At 40.4% G+C, this 22,429-nt stretch overlaps 1 protein-coding gene across 3 annotated transcripts in view; it reads right to left on the bottom strand.

The window, feature by feature from the left end:
* Positions 1-22,429, bottom strand: part of fibcd1b (fibrinogen C domain containing 1b) — a 98,924-nt gene that overhangs the window by 12,075 nt on the left and 64,420 nt on the right. For all 3 annotated transcript variants that reach the window (XM_071924039.2, XM_071924040.2, XM_071924041.2), the window contains one exon: positions 16,692-16,788. In XM_071924039.2, coding sequence (XP_071780140.1) covers positions 16,692-16,788 — 97 coding nt within the window. The remainder of the gene's footprint in view (positions 1-16,691; positions 16,789-22,429) is intronic.

Below are 22,429 nucleotides of genomic sequence, written 5' to 3'. Positions count from 1 at the left end.
TAGCTTGAGGAACATTTCAATGGTACTATTTGTTCAGTCGCAAACACCCAGTGCCATTCCCCAGGCTGAGTCTAACTTGGGAATAATGATCTTGGGAATGTTTGTTCACTGTTTGCCCACAGCTCCCTCATTACTGCTCTCAGGAGCCCCTTGCTTCATCCTTGAAGACAGAGGAATTTTGCAATGTATTATTAATACATATTGTTTCCTTTTAATCCTCTTGGGTTTCTGAAAAGACATAAGAGATGCTGAGCTGCATATTTCAGACCTCAAGCAATTTCACTGAATTAAATGCAGTTGCTTTAATGGGAGTTCTCTCCGAGTGTCTGAGATGGAGGTGGTTCAGGATGACTGCAGGTGCAGCAGTTTCCACTGTGGAAGATCTGTCTGTGTGCATCTGATGAATGGTGTGCAGGACTCCAGAAACAATATGAGCCTCAAAGAGATCCAAACCTAAGCTGCAATTCTGCCAGTGTGCTTCCACTAAAAACATCTACCAAAAATCTTCAAATTTCACAACCTCAAGTGTTGCTACATCCTCTCTGGTTGTCAGTTTGTACAGACAAAGTAAGATAGGAACACCAGGATCACAAATACTGCAGTTCAAAGTAAAGCAGTTTTTGTTGCAGTCCAGCAGAGCCATTAGAGTAAAGAGTGATTGAGAGAGAGGGAGAGAGAGAGAGAGGGGGGGAGGGGTGGTTATTATGATGATGTTTTATTGTAAAGTACTAAGTGTTGTTCCACCATGGAAAACACCTACGCTGTACTCCAAAAGACCATTTCAGCACCAGGGACAGCTCCCACTGCAATAATGTTGTTATTAATGACAGACAATATTTGTTTAATTCTTAATTGCTTAATTATACTGATTGTAGAGATAAGAAAGGTGAGCATAATGACTAGTTGCAATGAACAAAATTGTGCAATGAAGAAAGTATATTTGCAGGATGGAGCTTATAATGTAGCTTGGGCAATTTAATCTCATTTTATATAGGATCAACAACTGCTAGTGAGCTTGATTTGGAGCAATTCCAAAGGTCTACTCCCACTCAGACATACTGTTTTGCATTACCTGTGCATCTCTGCAATCCCTGTTGAATTCTGAGCATTTTCCCTTGTGACTATTGTAATGATAGTGTGTATTATGTTAATAGATGTTTTTAATATGTAACAATGCCTAAGCTGTGTATGCATCCTGTGCACAGCTGTGCATTTGTTTTTAAGGTGCTGGTGACCACAGGAGTGAACAATGTCCATAGGTAGGTATGTTCACTGCACACTAAATAATAGCATTATTTTTCGTACTTTTAGCATTCTTTTTTTTATTCTCATTTTCATTAGGCTATCAGCAAGTAAAGTTCGCAGAGCAAGGTTTGCTACAAAGCTAATAGGTGACAACGATGTGTAGTAGTGACAGTTCTGATTTACAATAGTGTCATGCATTTACCCCGCCAATCTACCACAGCTTACACAAGCACAGTGGGGGCACAAGCATGACAGTCATGAATACAGTGGCCACATGCATATGCACACATGCACGCACACATACACACACACTAGTTTCATATACTGGTTGCCACGCACATACAGATTTATGTTTTAGTCACTGATATGCAATAATTGTTATTTATTTCTCACACTTAATCATCTCTCTGCATGTTTCTTTCTTCCCCACCATCTCAGTGTCTCACAGGTAACACCCACGTAGACGTCCCCGTGTAAATTATTGAGGTGCTGTTATGATATCTTATGCATAAACCATGACCTTTGTTCTGAGAATTATTCATGCAGGCATAATTGATCACAGAAAAGGCAGTTAAAAGGGCTGCTATAAAGTGTGGAGTTGCAGTGATTGCTGATGGTAACAACGTATAGATGCACATACAGTTTGGGGTCTTATGTTGACAAGGGCAGAGAAACAGAGAGAGTATTTGAGAAGGACAGTGTGTGACAGAGAGTGTGTGTATTATTGGGCCTGGATCTGCTCATCCCAGTCAACTCCAGACCTTGTTTAAAGGCAGCAGTGTCCCAAACAGATCGATCCCACAGTCACTGCCGGGGCCCCAGCCCCAAGCCAGCCAACTAGCTCATCTAATTGGAGTCAATTGTTTGTGATAAGAGGGGCAGGGGAGACATGGTCAACAATATAACAAATTTATATCATCTCAGAAAACATACACACACACGCACACAGAGAAAATGTGAGCTAACCTCACTTAAGATTAATTTGTCTCATGCGAGATCGCTCCGATGTCAGTATTAGATTTCAGGTTTGCTTTCAACCTCATGCTTTTGTGTAACTAAATACTTCCCAATGCCATCCACCTGGCAAAATAAAGGGGGTGATTTTGCTCAAGTGGCAGTATCAAAGACATAAAATCAAATTAGATGAAAAAATGAGAGCCAACAACCCATCACATCTGATATAGTCAGAAATTAACCTTTGGGGTGGAAAGATTGAGTGAAGAGTGGCGAAGGGAGAGATGGGGGAAAGGAAGGGAGAGAGAGGCAGGTAGATAAATATTGAGAGATGGCAGGCCTTTTAGGTGGTAATTCAGGGAGAAGGCCACATTAATATTCAGAGGTGCTCTCAGGTAAAACAAAATGAGTAGAGCAGCTCCAGCATGATGGGAAGGACTGGCAATAGACTGAGCATAAAGATCCACTTGGCATGCACACACACACACACACACACACACACACGCACACACACACACACACACACACACACACACACACACACACACACACACACACACACTAATAGACAAAGGTTACAGTGTTAGCATGTAAGAGCACACAATAGGCTTAGAAAGCAGTAAGCCAATTCACATCAGATAATGTCAGCCTCATTAACAATAGGGGCAGAGTATAATGCATATAACACACGTGCACACATACACACATGCACACACAATATACACACAAGCACACCCACATACTCTCAAAAGTTTCAATTTTGGCATTACCCAATTCTTATTCTGCTCTGATGGGTTCAAGGCTTAGGGGAGAAAATGGAAAAGTGTGAAGTGAACTTAAAGAAGTGTTGAGCAGAAAATCTAACTAAGCACATAGAATGTGTGAGAAAGAGAGACAGAGAGAGGGTGGAAAAGAACCAGAGAGAGAGAAAGCCGCCATGGAGCAGGGCAACAAGGGGATGGAGGGGAATGTGGAAATGCCCCGAAGCCTTTGATCAGTGGCGCAGGCTGTGACATCATCAAAGCTGGTCAAGGGCAGCGTGATGGTCTCAGAGTTATTGCTAAGCCCCTCCCCTGATTCCAGGGTCAACATAATGAGTAGTAAGTGAGAGAAAGAGTGTCCAAAGAGAGAGCTCATCCTCAGCCCCTCTGGCACTTTTTGCTTATAATGAGGTTCCTAAGAGTTCATCTCTAATTATCCACCAGGCATCATTAGAATTCTATGGTTTTCTCCAAAGTCAGGCCACTCTCCTGCAAATATCAATACAGTCAATAGCAAAGCTTTTTCAAAGACTAGCCTTAGAATTTATTCACCTAACAACATGCACAAATGCCCTGGTTGATGAAATGAGATAGGTTGACATAAAAGCCAGATTGCAATAAGTAAAGAATACTGTACTCCATAACATTACGGCCTACAGCACTATTTGTGGGTACACAAGATGGAAAAATGTCCAGGAGAGTCTAGGTTTTCTCAAGGGTGGCCTGACCAAGGAAACCTAAGTGTTGTTCAGTCCACAGAGCTCTAGTGATGAATAAGGAGAAGACTGGTGTGTCTCCACCAGAGAGCCCATCCCAACAAGCTAGGAACCATTACTAACAGTGTAAAGGAGCAGTGGGGTGTCAGACCCATGTTTAATTCAGCAGGAGAAACATGCTCTTCATGGTTACCATTGCCTCTTCCAGCCCAAATCAGACAAAATGGAGCCTTATTCACCATGCAGCAGCACACAGCAGGGACCCCATGCTGCAGAAACGTGTGCTTATCTTATCTTAGTGCAAAAGACGAGGAGAGGAGACAAGGTGTTGTTAGATGTTATGAATTGTTGATCTATATGCTGCTTTTTTTTATAATGTGTGATCATGCATGAGCAATGTGGCGCTATTGTGTGCAGAGGAGCACCTTGTCGTCAAAACGTATAGTTACATGTTTTAGTGATTGAAAACCCTTCTCAGCAAGAAAGCCCCATTGAGGTTAATAGAGTAATTATGTGAATGAAGTGATTATGTGAAACAAAAGAGAAAGGAAATTACACAGAGGTATGATTGTGGTCAGAAGTGAGGTCCTTGGTGCAAAGTCCTTTCTCCCTCTGTCATTAGCAGATCCATTCAATCATCCCTCAATCAAATTTTCAATCACCCCATCTGTGCTCGTTCAACATTCCTTTATGAGCAGAATCTGCCCATAAATTTTTATACCTTCTGGAAAATAAAACTCCCTTCCCCTTAAAGAGCCTCTCTGCAGCATGAGCCAAACCCGACTTTGGTACCAGCACAAGTAGAGAGGTGGGGGAATATACCTGTAGGCTGGTGGATGAGAGGCATCAAATAAAGTGCCCGGGCCTTGTAGAGAGGGCTGAGAATTGCTCTGGTCCTCATACATATCGGAATTACTAGCGAATTGCTGCAAATTGCAGCTATCTCCACTCCAGCAGTGCAATCTCGTGCAGATGGAGTGTCTGCCAGGGTAGAGCAGCACCAATCAGAGCAAGCATAGCCTCCTGAAGGAAGCAGAGGCAGAGGCAGAGTTGGAAGCTGAAGCTGGGCTGTGTAAAAATTGTCAGGGCTGATTGGCAAGGCCTCAGCTGGCTGGCCGACTGGATCCCTGGCCAGCCAACATCAGTGTGTCAGACTCACTGAGGAGGCATCGCACTCCTGAATAATTGATTGGATATGAATGCGGTATTGGAGGGCCTTTAACTGAAAACACTTACATGTCCTCTAAATAATAGATTGCAGGGGATTGTAGTTTATATTTCTCTTTGTCATGCGGGATATGGTATCATATCATATCTTTCTGCTTTGCCTGGAAGCTGGTTTTCACTCTCAGCCCAATCAGTTGCCCGGCATGCTTTTCATTGAATTGCACTTCAGCTGGTGCTGGCATTTATATTAACATATGAGATGCATTGAATGTGCATCTACACATTTATCCACACTTGCATACAGTCTGAATACCCATATAGTTTCTTTAACAAGGCTTCCAGTTAGAGTGAGAGAGTTCAGCTGCCTGGCCCTATGAGCAGGGACTGAGTACACAAACATGTGGTCACACATGCATGCACACATACACATACTTGAAAAATCTCAAAAGCATATGCTTACACAGTACACCAGTATCATGGGCTCAAAAAGAGGTCCGATCTTGTCCCCATAAGGTCAGTGGAATGGACATACATGCGACAACACATGCATGCCATACAACCATGAGCAACCTTAGAAAGACTGCATTTACCTATTACTGCTGCATTTACATGGTATTTTATTTCTCCAAGGATTCTACTACTCTTTCAAAATATAAAGTGGATAGTTGGGACTAACATAATACATAACCAACATAAAGCACTATTCAAGTGGAGCCAATTATTATGGCAGTAATAGCATGAAACCTCACAGATGTTAAATAATACCGTTTCTTGCTGAAACACTCTTTTTAAAAGGGTCCAGGTTACACTGTGTAGTGGTAGGGGATTAGGCATGGTGTTAGCAAGCTGCTGTGATTGTAAAATCCCATGAAATAGTTTCTGGAATGGATTGTAAATCTGGAGGTAAGACTGGAGGGAGGCGATCTGCAGGGTACAAGCCCATAGGCAGCATAAACCACATGGACACGTGTGTGGGCAGAGACTGACCATCGAGAGCTGCCCAAGCCAAAATAAAACCATTTGTACCCACTTTCCTCATGCTAGGGTTGCCTGCAGGCCAGCCCAGTAAGTTCTGGATAACACTTGGCTTTACAATGGCCTTATTCCAGTGTATTGACTTGTGCATTAACCTAAGGGAAAGCATTGTAAGTACACAATATTACTGTGTAGGTACGTGATTAAAATCGCCTTAACACATAATGTACTTACAACTATGTAACAACACCGTTTTAATGAAGCCATTTGATTATTTTGCTATTCTATTTTGTTAATTGCTAACTGTTACATTATTGTCCTCAATACATTTATTTTTATTATGTGGGGAGTTAGTTAGTACATTATATGTGTTACACAGGATATTATGTCCTAATGATTATAGGTTATTGGCTGCTACACAGCATGTTGATATCCTACTTAAACATCAGATAATGGAGATAAAAAGAAAACTACTGTAAAATCATCTTTTTTAAATTATTTTTAGTAAAAGTGTGAAAGAATTGCATGATGCATGATGTATCTAGCTTCTTGTTTGAGAAGAGATTGTGTATATCAAAAGTGATTCCATCAACGCTTTGTGAAGCCTGCAGTGCAACGGAGACATGAAGACATGTGAGCGTTGAATGAATCATAAAGCAGATACTAGCTAACTACCACACAGTTGCGCTCAAAGAGCACACTGATATGTCGTGGGGTATTTAAACTGACAATTTCTTTCTCTTGGGGATGAGTCTGATGGCACCTGTCGCCAACAACTGACAAATTCATTGTTTGCTCCCTCAGCCAGAACAAAGCATTCTACACTCCTTCCACAACATATAATTGACAAGCGCTAAATTATACAGAAATAGCTGTTTGTGAGAATAATAACCAATGATTCTTACAGTACCATACAGCCAAAGGAATATGGGGACTGCTTAGGAGAAGCACAGAATTAAGATTTTCCCAACAAAATGATAGGAGTTTTTCAGGAGCAATGGAAGAGACAAACAGGATGGATGGTGAGAGACTGCGGGAATAATGGGGCTATTTATTCCCCTAACAGGAACAGAGAGAGTTCAAGGGAGACTGTGTAGAGCATTCTTGAGTGTTCCTCTAAGCTATGACCTTCCTGCAAGGTAGCAGCCTTTATTGTCTCCACGGCAGTTTTAAATCACCATCTTATGCACAAGCGGTAGGTGTGCATGTACTGTATATGAGCTTGTGCATACTTGCTTGTGTGTGTAGGCAAGGTGGTGTGTACATGCAGGCATGCAGGAGTGTGTTTGTGTGTGTGTGTGTGTGTGTGTGTGTGTGTGTGTGTGTGTGTGTGTGTGTTTGTGTAAGTGTAATAAAATACTACAGCCATGAGTATGGATTTCATACACTCTTGGTGCAATTGCAAAATTTTATTTACAATATTCTAAAAAAAAATGGTACTTGAAGTATTATTATTTGTTCAACAAATTCGTATGACTTCACCTGCAGAAATGCTGACATTTGCTAAGCAAACACCTTTAGTTAAGAGCTTTACTAATTCCAAACAGTCCTTTATTTTTATAAATTCTTGCAAAAGATCTCAGAACCAAACTCTTCATGGTTAATTAAGAAGTATATTTGTATAAGTGGCAACAGAATGTCTAATGGCTGGATTTAAAATTCACAAGGTTGAGTTTCATGGTCCTTGGGCCTCTGAAACTTACTGAAAACCTGTATTATAAATTCAGTAAAATTTTTGTTTTCAATTGTTGATCCCCTGAAAGAAAAATTCATCATTTCACTTTTCCCCTTCACCAGAGGGATCAACTGTAAAATACGCTACAGAACGATGCTACTAGAGCTGGTGAGGATTCAATGTCCTGCTCAAGGACACTTCAGCAGGACGGGTGCTTGCTGTGTCCAGGCCCTCTGGTTGAAGGGCGGTCTCCCAAACCAAATGACTGTTACCCTGCAATTTATCAGTGTCAATGAGAAAATAGGCATTGTTCTCTCAATTCTCTATGGCGTATAAGTGTGTGTGTGTGTGGGGTGGAGGTCAGGGTGTGTGTATATCAAGCACTCCATCTACAAATCTAGTCAAATAATCTTCCATATAATGTCTGCCCCTCTTCAATATTGACAGTGCATATCTTGGTGCTGTCTCCTCTCTTTACCTTTATCCCCCCTTTATTTCCATGCTTCTCTCTATTCTTCTCCCTAACAGCCTAATGGATTTTCTCCCTCCTTAACCACTGCTCTCCCTTTCTCCCACTCCAGTGTGCACTGGCTTAATCACTCAGACTTCCCTCCTAACATCCCCCATCTGTCACCCCTTCCAACTGCCTCACCGCTTTTTTCTGCACTCATCATCTCTCCCATTTTTTCCACCAATGCTCTCTCTCTAACTTTCTTAATGTCTCCGTGTCTTTCCTATTCTCTCTATGTGTATGTATGTACATGGAGACTGACACTGATATGTGCTGTGCATCCGAAGCCATTGCCCTTTGATGAGGCAGAACACTTATCCATTAAAGACTGGAGAAATAAAACTCCCACAGCACAATCGATCAGCGCTCCATCCCTCTCACTCCCCTCACCTGTAATTGGCGGCACTGACCCTTGACCTTGCTGCTGTCAGAGGCTGCTGCCAACCTGGGAGCAGATGCCAGGCACATATGATTGGCAGATTTTTACAGATGAACCTGTGGTGGGATCAGGCTTTGAGCAACATGCTCAAATGATATGGAGAGTGGAGGTGGTGGTTGGGAAAGGGGCATTAAGACTCCAGGACCAGGGAGAGAAAAAGGCAGAAGAGACAGAAGGGAGGCCTATGAATAAGCCTGTCAATAATGATAAGATGTTTATTCAGAGGCCCTTGCCTGGCTGTGCCGACCTTCCCTGGCCTGTTTCAACCACATAAAAATAAGTGTCCGTGGGAAAAAAAACCTGTGGAAATAAACAAAGAAAGACAATAGGCCCTCATCCTCACAGGAATTGGGATGTTCTTTGATTTGTGCTCTCCTCTGTAGATACAGACCTCTCTAGATTTCCACTGCGTGACAGGAATACAGATCCGCCCTCCAGTACACTGCAGTGTGGTAGAGGCATGCTGTGAAGGAGAAATGTGTTTATGAATGCGTTTATGTATGTATGTGTGAATGCGTGCGTGAGAGAGGGAGTGAGAGGGAGAACGGGAGAGCGAGAGAAAGTGAGAAAAAGACAGAGAGATAGAGGCATGAGGTAAACTCGTGGAGTGGCTCTGCGCAGTATGGCTGCACTGCTCAGTGTTTTTTCTATGTGTGTGAATCAGATGTTGTTTTGATGCTACTGGGTGCTGGCGAGGAGCACCTCTGTAAGAGCTGGACTCTGTGTGTGCGTTAGTGCGTGTGTTTGTTTGTGTGTAACACTTTATGTAATGCTCACTGTTTAGGGGAATTACTGTATGCACTGTTTATGCCCCAAGAGCCCTACATGAGGGAAAAACAGTGTGCGCTCGTACACCAGGCAGCACGGTAGAAGTCGAACAAGCATCAACCAACTCAAGGCTGGTGGCTGTACATCCACATACCAGGAAGGTGATTTTCTAACTGCAGTGTCATTGAAGTCAATGTGTGTAGTAAATATTTTGTTCAGCAGTTCCCTCAGTTACACACCTGTGCTACCACAGCACTTTGGTGTTAACAGGTGGAGGTCAGCATAGTTTCACTCCCACCCCGCTCCTGAGCGCCTAAAAAGCGCAATCGCACTTGTAAAAAAAAAAAAAATAGAGGGAAAAGAATCCAATACAAACAAAGGTTTATGCGAGTTTTTCTTTTTTCTAGGGACACCAACTATCGGACAGAATAATAGCCTACGTTAATCGATATGGGGATGTGGCTTCAGATACATCACACACATAAAGAGAACATTACTTCACGCATAATTTGTTTCCTACGTGAGATTAAAATGAATAAATGCTCGCTTTAAGCCTCCGTGGCCCCTTTTCATCACATCTATCCTTTCAATTCCATTGTGTGTGTGTTTGTGTGTGTGTCTGTGTGTGTGTGTGTGTGTGTGTGTGTGTATAGAGTGTGTTCTCTCCAGACTGAAGATGAATGGGCTCCCCTGCTGTGTGTGGCTCCTCTGCTTCTCTAAGCTCTGAGAGTAGCTCTACAGGCTGAGGAGTTAATTGCCACAGACTCTGGGCTGTTTTGCATTGATCTGAGAAACATGGGTAGAACTCCTGCCATGGAAAAGGAGATAAAGATACCGAGGGAAAGGGATAGGAGAGAGACAGGGAGAGATGGGGGCGAATGAACGATCGCGCAAGAGAGAGAGAGAGAGAGGCTGCTTGACAAGGCGTGTGTATGCGTGCAGGTGTGTGTGTGTGTGTCGATGTGTGTCTGTCTCCCTGGCTTCAGCGTTGCTCAGTGAGCATAGATCAGCAAAGTAAGTTAACAGGAAAGATATGCTTACATTCTTTATTTATCGCTTCGCTCCAACGTTTCTCTTGACACTACTACGCACTGATTTCTCTCTCTCCATCCATCCTTTCATCCCTCACTCTTTTCAGCCTGCCCTCTTGACGCGAAGAGCCCCTCTGTCGCTTAGGACTGACACAGACCGACAGACCGACAAGCCTGTCATCACAAAACGCCCATCTCCAAATTATAGTCATCCCGGCCGCCTCAGCCCCCACCCTCGCCCTCGCTCTTGTATCAACACACATAAACACACAAATCTCCCATTCTTTGTGGTTCACTTGCCTATAATCACATGTGCGTACACCACTCAGGGCAGGCTAAGAGCTCAATTATAGCACTCACATATATCCCACTTGTCAAAGGTGGATGGTATGTAAAGCGGTAAACACTGCAATTTCCAGCAGGATTTTATAGTATTTGAGTGACAGATGAGCAAAAAAAGACTGGAGGATCAAAAAAAAAGAGGGTTTACTTTTCTATTTCTTTTCAGTGGCAGTTGTTAGTGTGCCTTTAATGAGGCAGTCAGCCAGTGAACTTTCTGCCGCAACGAGACACTCATCACAGAGAGGACGACTTCCAGGCATGGCGGAAAAGACACATGGGTCCTATTACTCTGTTACCCTTCACAATGCAAGGGACCACCGCAAAATCTTGGTGATAGAACACACTCTGGGCGTCCTCGGCAGAAAGAGAATGATTGGACACTTGATGGAAGTAATTTGACTTTGTTGTACTTTATTTGTTGGTGCTGTTATTGGAATGGAACGATGAAAAGAGAAATAACGTCAGCTGTTGTTCCTATGTTATTGGGCTACCACTTTTCCTTCCTTTTTTTTTTTTTTTTAAATCCATTGGTTAATCACTAGGAAATTAGTTGGAGTGAACAAAAAAAATCAAGAGGGAGGGAAGGACAGAGTATTGGTGTTAATTGACAATTCAAACATTCAAAGTAAAAGCCCACTGGGAAATAACAATAGGGTTGCCTAGCAAAAAATAGACAAGAGGGAAGTACAGGGCAAGAAAACATGGACATCATATTCTAATGCACAACATCCCTCCCTAGTTCCATTGCTATTGCATCTTTAAAACAAACACTGAATGGATGTGATGCAGACATGACACTTTGAACCAACTGATATCTTCACAATAGTCTATTCTGGTGCAAGACTAAACAATCAAGGTATATACTCCAACAGAACCAGGACTAGGAAGGTTCTGGAAACTGGATTAAGTTCAGCGTGGCCTCTGATCTACTCAGTGGGCCTGAGTCAGCATTATCAGCAGTATCAGTCTTTCCTTTGACTTCAACAGAATTCTAATTAATCATAAGCCTGATCATTCAGATTAGGATCCACCTCTTAACGCCAAGCTCGGGCTTCTCAGTTTTGTTCGAAATGAATCTTTTAGCTGCAGTGACTTCATGTGATGTCCCATGTGATTACCTCTACCACTGCAAGTTGAACAAGTTTTTAATAAACTCTGCTCCAATTCTATTACAAAAAAGTTGTCTGTGGTACAATGACTGTGCTATGAAAAAGAATGTAGAAAAGCTGAATGAAAATGAAAGAATGGTGAACGTTGTTTTTTCATTGTGTATAAATAAACGGATGAGAGAGTTCAATTCAGCAGTTGGTGTTACAAGAGAAGAGTATTCAATTCCTATTACTGGGAGCTACCAAACACCCAGAGTTATATTTAATGCCATTGATTGAGTTGTTAACGCTCCATTGATTAATGAAATTGAACAGTGGCCAAGAAAAGAAAAAAGAGAATGTAAAAAAAAATCAGATTACACCTGAACTTCTTTTAAATGTTATTCATTAACTGAACTGTCTATTGGTTCTTTCAACCAAGCTTCAGTGCAAACACTTCTGGAGTTTCTACCTCATCTGAAAAGCTTGTCAAATATACTTGATTTAATAGACTCCCGTAAGAAATTTTGGTAATTATTTAAGTAATATTCTCTATATCATAAACAGTTCAGTGTCCACTGGTTCAGTTTCATCATGTTTCATCATGCACTTCTCTAACTTCCTCTAAAAAAGCCAAGTCTAATCCCTTCTCAATATAGACCCATTTCTAAACTCCCATTTTTACTTTAAGCACTAGAGAGGTTTGTTTATATAACTGATTACATGAACAAAAATAATTTATTTGAAAAATTCCAGTTTGTTGTCCATTCTAAAATGACTACAGAAACTTTACTGCTCTAGTAAATAAGCATCTTCTTTTAGCAAGAGATGATGGAGAATGATCTATTCTAGTTTTACCTGAGCTAAACGCTCCTCTTGACACTGTTGATCACATGTTAATTGTATTCATCTTAAAGATTTTGTGGAATTTAAGACACTGGACTTAATTGGTTGTATACCTCTCAGATAAGTAGTTATGTTTTACAACTTTAATGCAGTGTATTGAAGTCACAGGTCTGCAAATAACTTTTACACCAAATGCTCCACAATAATTGTAGCAAAAGTGAGTGTGCAGATTCTCCATTTGTGGCATGTAAGACACCATCTGATAGGCTGCGATGGCAGATTCGAGAAGTTGTAATCACTGAGTTGTACTTGTACTAGAAATATATATTATATATAAGAACAATTTCGACACAAGTTTGCATATTGTAAGTTTCATTCCAATAATGACTTGCACATTTGTAAATCTTTTCTGTGAATGCGAATTTATAGTAAGACACAGGCGTGTGAATTCTAACATACAAGTTCTCAGGTGTTTTGCTAAAATAATAACTTCATATTCCCTACTGTGTGAGCTATGATGAACATCATCTACATTGAGATGAATTATCCTCCTAACTGTATTTGGGACAAATAGCCCAGAAACAGAGTTGCTAAAATGTTTCCTCTGAATGTTACTTTGCTAATGATAGGTCTCATGAAAAAGAAAGGTCAAAAGGTCAGTGGAACTTTGGTTTTTTATTACAAAGGTAAAAGGCGGTGTCATTTTTAGGCAAGATTATACCACTGCTAGCATAAGAAAGCCATGGACAGAATAGAATATAACAGAGTAACAACCAATGTCATTATTTCAATAATATTTCATAATTCTGAAATACATGCAATACAACGCCAGCTAAAATGATACCTTTGACTTTTGGTTACAGTATTTTGTATTTTTGGTTTTCTGAAGCACTCAGCTAGAAAATAGGATACATAATTGTGTGCTAGGGTGCATGGTTGGAGCTGCAAATAATATAGACTAGCTGCAGATAATATAGACTTTAGGCCAGGAGAAGTGGGTTCTATTCCAGTGTCAGGTGTAACTAATCTAAGCCCTCACCTTAACCTCAAACTTTCTGAGCTAACCACTGCTAACCACATTCATACTTAACACTAAGCAATAAGCTAACCACCTTGCAACATGCAACCTAAGCTAATCATTTGACATCTCATCCACATACAACATAAACTCTGAAACTCAGCCTCATTAAATTTTAGTGAATTGCTTTTCCATATACAGCTAGGACATAAAGGTTACAACTTAAGTAATGTAAACGGAAATTACAACAATAAAGATAAATCACCAAACACCAAACAACAACACCACATTCTCCTCAAGAAGATGCTGGACACAAACATGTTCTAGTAAACAAACACATTGAGGTCTTAAATGACTTTAGACACAGTAGCGGTAGTAACAACATATCATCCTATTTCTGCTGGACTTAAATGCTGCTTTCAACACTACAGACCGTGATATTCTAATATGCCATCTGGAAAACTAGGCTGGTCTCTTTGGGATGGTATTAAACTGGTTCAGGACCTATATCACAGGCAGACAAGTCTGTATGAGCCTAGGAGACCAGGTGTCTAACAGATTTGACAGCAACTGTGGGATTGCCCTGCCCCAGTTTTATTCTCTTTAAACATACTCCTTTGGGACAGAATATTTGTCACTATAATGTCAGTTTTTGCAGTTATACACAAACCATGCAGAAATCCTGTTGAGCCATGGACACCTAATGCCCTCAATTCCCTATCTGCCTGCCTATTGGACATACATAAATGAATGTGATGAACTGATGATAATGAATGATGAATAACTTACTAAAATTAAAAGAGGAAAACAAAGAGACAGGAAATTTGAATCATTTTGGACACCTTGATTAACTCATCAAGACTGCCTTCTTTCACCTGAGAAACAAAACCAACAGTGCCAGTCTTAACACAGAAAGAAGTAGAAAAAATTATTAATGCCTTCCCACGTGGAAAAGATTAGTGTAATGCCCTTTTTACTCTCAATAGATTTCTTGATATTCCCAAGAAATCTACTGACAGTTCAATTAATTGAAAGCACTGCTGTCAGAATCTTAAACAAGAAATGAAAAGATTATCACTTATCACTACTGTCTCATTTGGCGAGCACTGGCTCCTTGTCTGTTTTTGAATTGACTTTATGGTGCTTTTCATTATGTATAGTGTGTCAGCACCTTTGTGATTGTTCCATCTTGCACACTAGTCTTATGAACTTTTAAATGTAGCAAAGGGGGCCAATTAAAAATAAAAAATAAATGAATGTTAACTCTCTCTGTCTCTCTCTCCCTCTCTAATTTTTCTTCTTCTTCTTCTTCATCTTCATCCTATTATTATTATTATTATTGTTATTAGTTTAGAAACTCTATAAATATAGCAAATATCCTAAAACGAAAGCAGAATTCAGAGGCACATTAAGATGGCGAGGAATGTACATATCTTCAGAGTTGGAGGGTGGCATTAGGGAGAGAAATAGGTCTGGACCAGGCAGATGCAATGAAATTCTTTCTAGGCTGCAGGCAAGCATGAATCCATTTTTCATTTTTGCCCTGAGGGTAATCGATGATGGGGGTGACGAGACAACAGCACCCTCTGAATAAGCAAGGGTACTCTGAAAGGTTCAAAGTGTCCTGCCGGCTCATTCAAATGCAGTCTGCTAAATCCTGAGCTTTCCATATTCCTGCCATGTTCCTATAGTGTACCATAGGGAGATCCAGGCAGCACTCTAAACACGTCTTCTATTATCGGCTGCACTCCGCAGTGGTTCAGGTCAGGCAGAAAGATGTAGAGGCCATTAATTCACATAAACACTACACAGCCTATATATACAAAGATTCCCATGTGTAAAAAATCATGTACTTGCGCTTAAGTTTAAGTTTCAAGTGTCCTTAATTTGTCATTATATTATGAGAGTGCATAAACGGAAGTTTGTCTTGGTATGAGTGTGATACAGTTATACAAATAGAAAAAAGAGACACCTTTCGTATACAGTATGTACAACATGCAACGTGCATGCAAGCTGAGCTACAACAGCTTATACAGATAGTTAATACGGTGTAATGCGCTGTTCCTAAAGCATTGTGTATGTGCTATAATGACCACAATGCTGATAGGAGAGTAATTCAGCTTTGGTATATTTGATGTGGAACTTCTATAACCTGCAAAGCACAAGAGTTTTTGAAGATACTCACAGAGGTGCAGCAGTGATAGTTCATTAACACACTGCCGCTCAGTCCAAACCTGTTTAATTTCCTCAGGAACCAGTATTTTCTGCTGTTTTTCTGGTGTTTTTATGTAAGCAGACCAGATTTGATCATCAGACATGCACCATAAGAATATGAAATAGCTTATTACCCCGATATTTTCCCCATGAATGCTGATTGGGCAATGAACTTTCTTGTTTAATGGCAGTTTTATTAAAGTTTATGAGCTAAGTTGTTCTCACAGCAATGAAAACTTTGTTTTGCATGATAATTCGTCATCGTTCGCCTTCTTGCCTCCTGCATCATTACATTTCACTGCCTCAATAAGCCATGAATGACAGTATTGTCATGTGAAGAGGAAATAGAGTACACCTGAAGAGCTCCTGGGCTCACGACTAAAAGGGAGCATCCATTTGTAAGTGGATCTGTCCAGACCAAGGTCAAATAGTTTCAACAGCAACATTTATGGAACAATCGAAGTGGAACCTTCACCCACAAAAAGCTTCCTTTCATGGCTCTTGCATGTTTTGTTTGCAGCTGCTCATTTGCTCTGTGTAGTGGCCGAGTTCTGGTTTGCTCTATACGGAGACTTTAAGGAAATGTGGTGTCACGATGGATCTAATGTTTAATTCATTAAGATGGAGGTCAGAATAGTAGGCCTACAGGGAAAATAGTAGACGTTATGAAGACATTAGAGACTGAGACCCTAGAGAAGTTGAATATGTCCATGAAGACAGCGATGAGTTTTCGCCCCGACTGGAATCCTTTCTGGTTTAGCCACCTTCCTCGGGTTCAACCTCACATGTGCTCTTTTGCAAAACTACTTTCTAGGGTTTGGCTCGCCATTGTATTGTGGGCCACTTTAATGGCACATGTGAGTCACACATTAACAAAAACACACGCACACACACATACACAACCCCCACCCCCCTTACCCCATACAGCCTGAGACACTTACCGAGCCAGTGTTCACCAGTGATCTTGCCAAATCCCTCACGGTAGGAGTCCCATCCTCGGAAGAAGTTGACTGAGCCATCCTCCCTGCGCTGGATCACCTACACAGCCAAGACAGCAAGGCCAGAGGTCATGGGTCAGATGAGATTCACCTCTAAGCCAGTGTCCCATCTTCTTCACTGATGAGTCATGCTAAGTCACTCTGCTGGGCGCTCAGCTCATCTAGAACTAAACTAACCGAACTCATAAACGCTTACTCCTTCACAAATGAATAATGCAGATGCTCTTCCCACTAAAAAGGCAATTTGTCGGAAGCTCATAAAAGGAATCCATTAAATCTTGACTGACTTTGAATGAAATCGCCATGGAATCTGCATACCTAATTGAAAGCCCAGAAAGGAGATGATATTCGTAATACAATAATCCTAAATATACGGAGAGGGAGATGAAATTATCCTTCTTTTTCTGTACCGTGAATCATGAAATTCTATCAAGCTAAGTGATGTGTGGAGAAATTGTGTGGAAGGTTTTTATAGCAACCCTTTCAATGTGAGAAACAAAATAAATATTTGTACATAGCTGATATTTGGCAGCAGTGTGTGTGTGTGTGTGTGTGTGTGCGTGTGTGTGTGATGACTGTGGTATCTATATCACCCAATGAAATACTCTATCCATGAAAAGTGCTGACATTCCAAGTGTCAAGCTAAGGATGAAGTGAAATTGGAAATGTGCTCCTGCAGAGGAAATGCATGCAAATGGAAAATAGAGTCTGGGGGTTGCAATGGTAAAGTTGTGTTTGTGTTGAAATGACAAAGGCAATTCCCTGAGACAGTTTATGTTCAGCATGACTGATCCCCTAACATACCGAAAGGATCCACATGGCACCAACAACCAGATTTGCTTTTAACATCCACTCAAAGAACAAAATCCAGCAGAGCAATGTCATCATCTTCATCCTCATTGTCTTCATCATCATTGCCATCAACATCACCATCATCATCATTATACCCCTTCACTCTCTTCCCTGAGATGTTAGGGATTCTCCTCCTTATCTTCCAAGAAGCCAGATTCCTCCTCCTCCCCTTATTCAGAGTTCCCAAATTCCTCCACCCCAAAGACGTCTTCCACCCTAATTTCGAGATTAGAGATTCCAGGTTCCTTTCCCGACCTAAATCCGGCCGTCAGATTCCTCCACCAACTTTCCAGAATTTTCAAGTCCCTCCCTCACACCAAGGTCCCTCCACTCAAGATCCAAAGTTGCCAGGTTTCTCCACCCAACGTCCAGAGGGATTAGGGATCCCTTCCTCTTCCTATTCAGATTTTCCAAGATTCCATGTCCCTTGCATGAGTCCTATCCCAAGCCAGCAACCAAACCCTATTCAGAGAAGACAGCAGCTCCCACTACTCATTTATCAATACACAGGATATGATGTTAATATCCTTTGTGCCATAATCCAAGGTGAGCATTCCTATGGAGGAATTCAGAGTCTAACAGAATGATATACTACCATACCAATGAGTACCACAGACTTAACCTCACTTGACCCCATTTCACTCTCATGCCACTGCATCTGTTTTCAATGCATCCTGGACATGAAATCAACCATACTGTATCACACCCAATCCAAACCCACCTGTCCTCACAGCTGTCCCAGTGACTTCTTTCAGTGAAGCTTATGCAGAGGTTGCAGCCAGCGGAGTGTTGCCTGAAGTTGTCAACTATCCATAACATCAAAGAAGCAAAGGGATATGCTTCAGCTGCTGCACATTCTTACCCCCGGTGCATTAAACCATCAGGCTAGTGGCCCAGTTATTCCTGTAAAGCCTGGAGCATCAGTCTATCACTTCCACAGAACTTTAATGAAGTATTCAGTTGTAACCCTGATCATTTAGATTCTTAACTCCTGACGTCAAGTCTAGTTTTCTTAAAGTTAGATCACTGAATGATAAGTCGTTTACCTGTAATGGCTTCATTTATTCTACTTGTCTTAACCTCCTTATGTTGACAGGCATATGGATGAATTGTATTCATCCATGTGCCTGCTTTTTACTCCCTACATAAAATCTGAATTTTCTTCCTTATAAGAAATACAGTCTCACTGGTAGTGGCTGTGTGGCTGCTATACAAAGGAATAATATTCAGTGTAACCCTGTGAGATTTGGGGAATTTGCTACTTTTGAGTCTAATAATTTCCAAAAAGAAACTATTCTATAGTTTCTGTCTAATAAGAAATGATGTGGTTTGATATTTGACCTCATAATCATTTTTTTCTCTGATATGTCAGATTGCTTAACTTTGAAGCTGGATGTTATTTGTGGAGATTTCAATATTCATGTATGTTACACATTGTATACAAATAATGTTATAAAATATTCATGTACAGGGCTGGAGTGGGACTCATTTTCACCCTGTGAGTGTCATGCTGCAGATCACTCCAGTGGATGGAGGGTTAGGGACAACTATGACTTATTGTGATTTTAATTGTGTTTAATTGTGATTTTTTACATACAGTACTGAAATAAGGGATTGACTTTATTTTCCCTCTAGCCATATTCCCTTTACATTGTTTTTCCTCCCATATCCGTTTAAATCTATCCAATAATAGTACAAATAATAACACTGGTGATGGTAGTAGTAGTAGCAACAGTTTTAAAATATGTCTTTGCAGTTTGCAAACTGCATTGCACTTCTAACTACACTTGGCAGAGCTGTAGCTGTCCTGTCCTCAGGGATCTGCCTGGCACTGCCTCATCAATAACTTGGCCAAATGGCAGACTGAAAAAACAACATCAACAAATGAGATTCTTACAGAGCATAACAGAACATTAATGATTTTTCACATTCAGTGCACTGTTGCATATCACTTAGATGGCCATAATATAACCATTTTGCACTTCAGAATGCAATAATTTATACATAGGCCAACAAATCCTTTCATGGCTCAGCACTACTAACATTGTCCAAGGCACATCACACGCCATCACACGCCATCACATGCTGCTACCTGTCTCATCATCATCATCATCATCATCATCTTCTGGGACCGCCAGCTGACAGCTTGTTTGCAAATGAAACATGTCAGTTTGACACATTTTGCTGTATCCTCTCACAGTGTTTTTTTTTTTTTCTGTTTTAAATCCATGCTTTCTCAGTTCCCCCTTTCTCGTTCTATTCTCCATTTCATTTACGATTCAACCTAAATTCTGCCATTAGTTGACGAACAGGAGAGCCTGCCACACAGACACCACTGGTCGCTTCACGCAGCAAGTTATCTTGAACAGTTTATTCCAGTTTATTAACAGGATTCTTCTTCTGGTTATGGGTATGGGTATGTTGTGTGTATGTGTGTGTGTATGTGTATGTTATATATTGTGTACAAATAATACATTGGCCCACTTTTTAAAATCTAACTAAATCTTTTTAATCTTATACAATGTTATATATTTAATATTGTAATGAGCTTTGACCTTATTTTACAGTCTGAAAAAAAAAAGGATTTATTTGTTGTTTATTTGTTTGTATTTATTTGTGCATCTTATGTTTTTGTTTTACATCCCTTGTTTTACATTCCTCATTTTCCATCTACCAAGATCTCATCTAAATAGAATCAGTCCTGTATGAACTCAGCAAAAAAAATGCTCAATTAATACATGCTATACTCGAATTATATTACAGAAATGTAAAGATATTTATGATTATACTTCTGCTGTTAAAAGAGAGTGCACAAATGAAGAGTTAAGTGTTTTTGTTTGTTTATTTACATATAAAGGAATCAATAATAGATTGAGAGAAAAGAAGAAAATAATATAAGTAGTTTTGAGTTTCTTTACCAGGAAAATTGAAAATGCTAAGATATCCTGATTTGAATGTCATTCACCAGTTGAACGCTTCATTAGATTCCTTTGAGCAAATGTTAGATACAATCGCTCTTTTGGAGATTGTATCTCATATGAAATGCTCATCATGTCCCCCATATTACACCAGCTAGACTCCTAAAAGAGGTCACGGTAGCTATTTCCCTAAATATTCTATCATAAACAATTCACTGGCTAATGGCTGTTCCATTACATTTCAAAGGGGCACTTTTCCAGCCTTTTCATAAAAAGCCTAATCTGGACTTTTCTACTCTCAATAATTGTAGATCTAGTTTAAACTCTCATTTATGTTTAAAGCTTTATCGAAAGATGTTTCTAAACAATTAACTGATTTCATACACAGAAATTACATATTTTAAAAAAAATCCATTCAAAACTGGCTTTCCTCAGAAATAAAATGTTATTCTTTTGCTGTCCAATGTTGTCATTCCACTTGACCTCAGTACCGTCCTTGCCAGTTGATCTCAATATTTTAGCTGATCATCTTAGAAATTTGAGTTTGCCTTAATGAGCCAATGATATCAGCTTTCCTTCTGAGTTTAATTTGATGGCGTAGCAGCCACTGTTGAGTGGACATTTATTTGTATTCTTACTCCTATCGTCAGCATCAAAAATAAAACAGCACTGACAACAATATAGAATCTCTCTGTATTTCTGTCTAAATATATGAAAGAGTGTGCATGTGCGTGTCTGTGTGTGTGTGTGTGTGTGTGCGAGAGAGTGTGTGCGAGAGTGTGTGTGTGCATGTACATTTGCGTGCATGTGTACAAAAAAGGGCCATAGCACTGCTCAAGTCATATTGATCCTCTATTGATCACAATCACTCCCACTCCTCTACACTTTCATGTTGTGAATATGAACCAGATTATACCTGTTTCATGGTAAATGTCACCTACCTGTATTTTGTTAAGGGCAACAAAACATCATGCAGTGGCTATGCTTACTGCACATGTGCGGATGATTACAATTTTAACCTGGTTACTCATGTAACCAAGTGTTGGGTCAACCCATGTATATGTCATAACTCTGTTAGAGTAATCCAGGTAAGATCAAACTCAAATTATGAGAAACCTGGTTTAGATCTGGCTTGCTCCCCATATTAAACAGGTTCCTGTGGTAAAGATCTTTCCCCTTTCAATTTAGTTTTTTGCCATTTGCGCAAACTCAGACTCACTAGTTGACACACAAATAAACTGTTTTATCACTGAGTCGCACATGCCTCTGCAGAACACACAGACCCGCGTTTTGACTGTGGAGTCGTGCACACTAAATTGGCTGCTGACAACATAATCCTCCTCACAGGTCGCTAATAATGTGAGACAAGTGTGACTCTTATATAAAGTGGTATAGGTGTGAACACAGTGTTTGCAAGGATTCAATATACTGTAGGTGCCATTAATGCTGCACAGCTTGACAGATTAGGCCGTGTGAAAGTTTTCTTTCCATTCTACATCTGTAAAGTCAAGCATAACCGCCCTCTCCCACCAATCCTGATTCTCTATCATCCATAATTGTTGGGTATTCTGTGCTGGCATCATCATTAAATTTCTAGGGCTGAGTGTATTTCCAGCAGCAACCGTAGCATGGCATTCTTGACGTCTATGATTCATTATGGTGAAGGTATAATTGCCTGTAACAGGTTATTTGTATCTAGAAGCGTCTAGAAAATCACACTGATTAGTGTTGGGATCATCTTTCCCTTCCCATGTATCAGAAGTAACCTGCTATTGTTCAATGAAAGAGAGAGGGGCTAGCTGGTGGGTGACAGGAATATTCTGTTAATTGGTTTATTCATGAAAACAGGTTATAAAAGCTGTATGTATACAGCTTAACCCGAATAAGACCTTAACTAGAGTCAATAGCTGG

The sequence above is a fragment of the Centroberyx gerrardi genome, chromosome 2, assembly GCF_048128805.1.
Source record: "Centroberyx gerrardi isolate f3 chromosome 2, fCenGer3.hap1.cur.20231027, whole genome shotgun sequence".
Taxonomy (NCBI): Eukaryota; Metazoa; Chordata; class Actinopteri; order Beryciformes; family Berycidae; genus Centroberyx; species Centroberyx gerrardi.
Note: the sequence above shows the minus strand (reverse complement) of the source record. Positions and strands in the feature narration are given on the sequence as shown.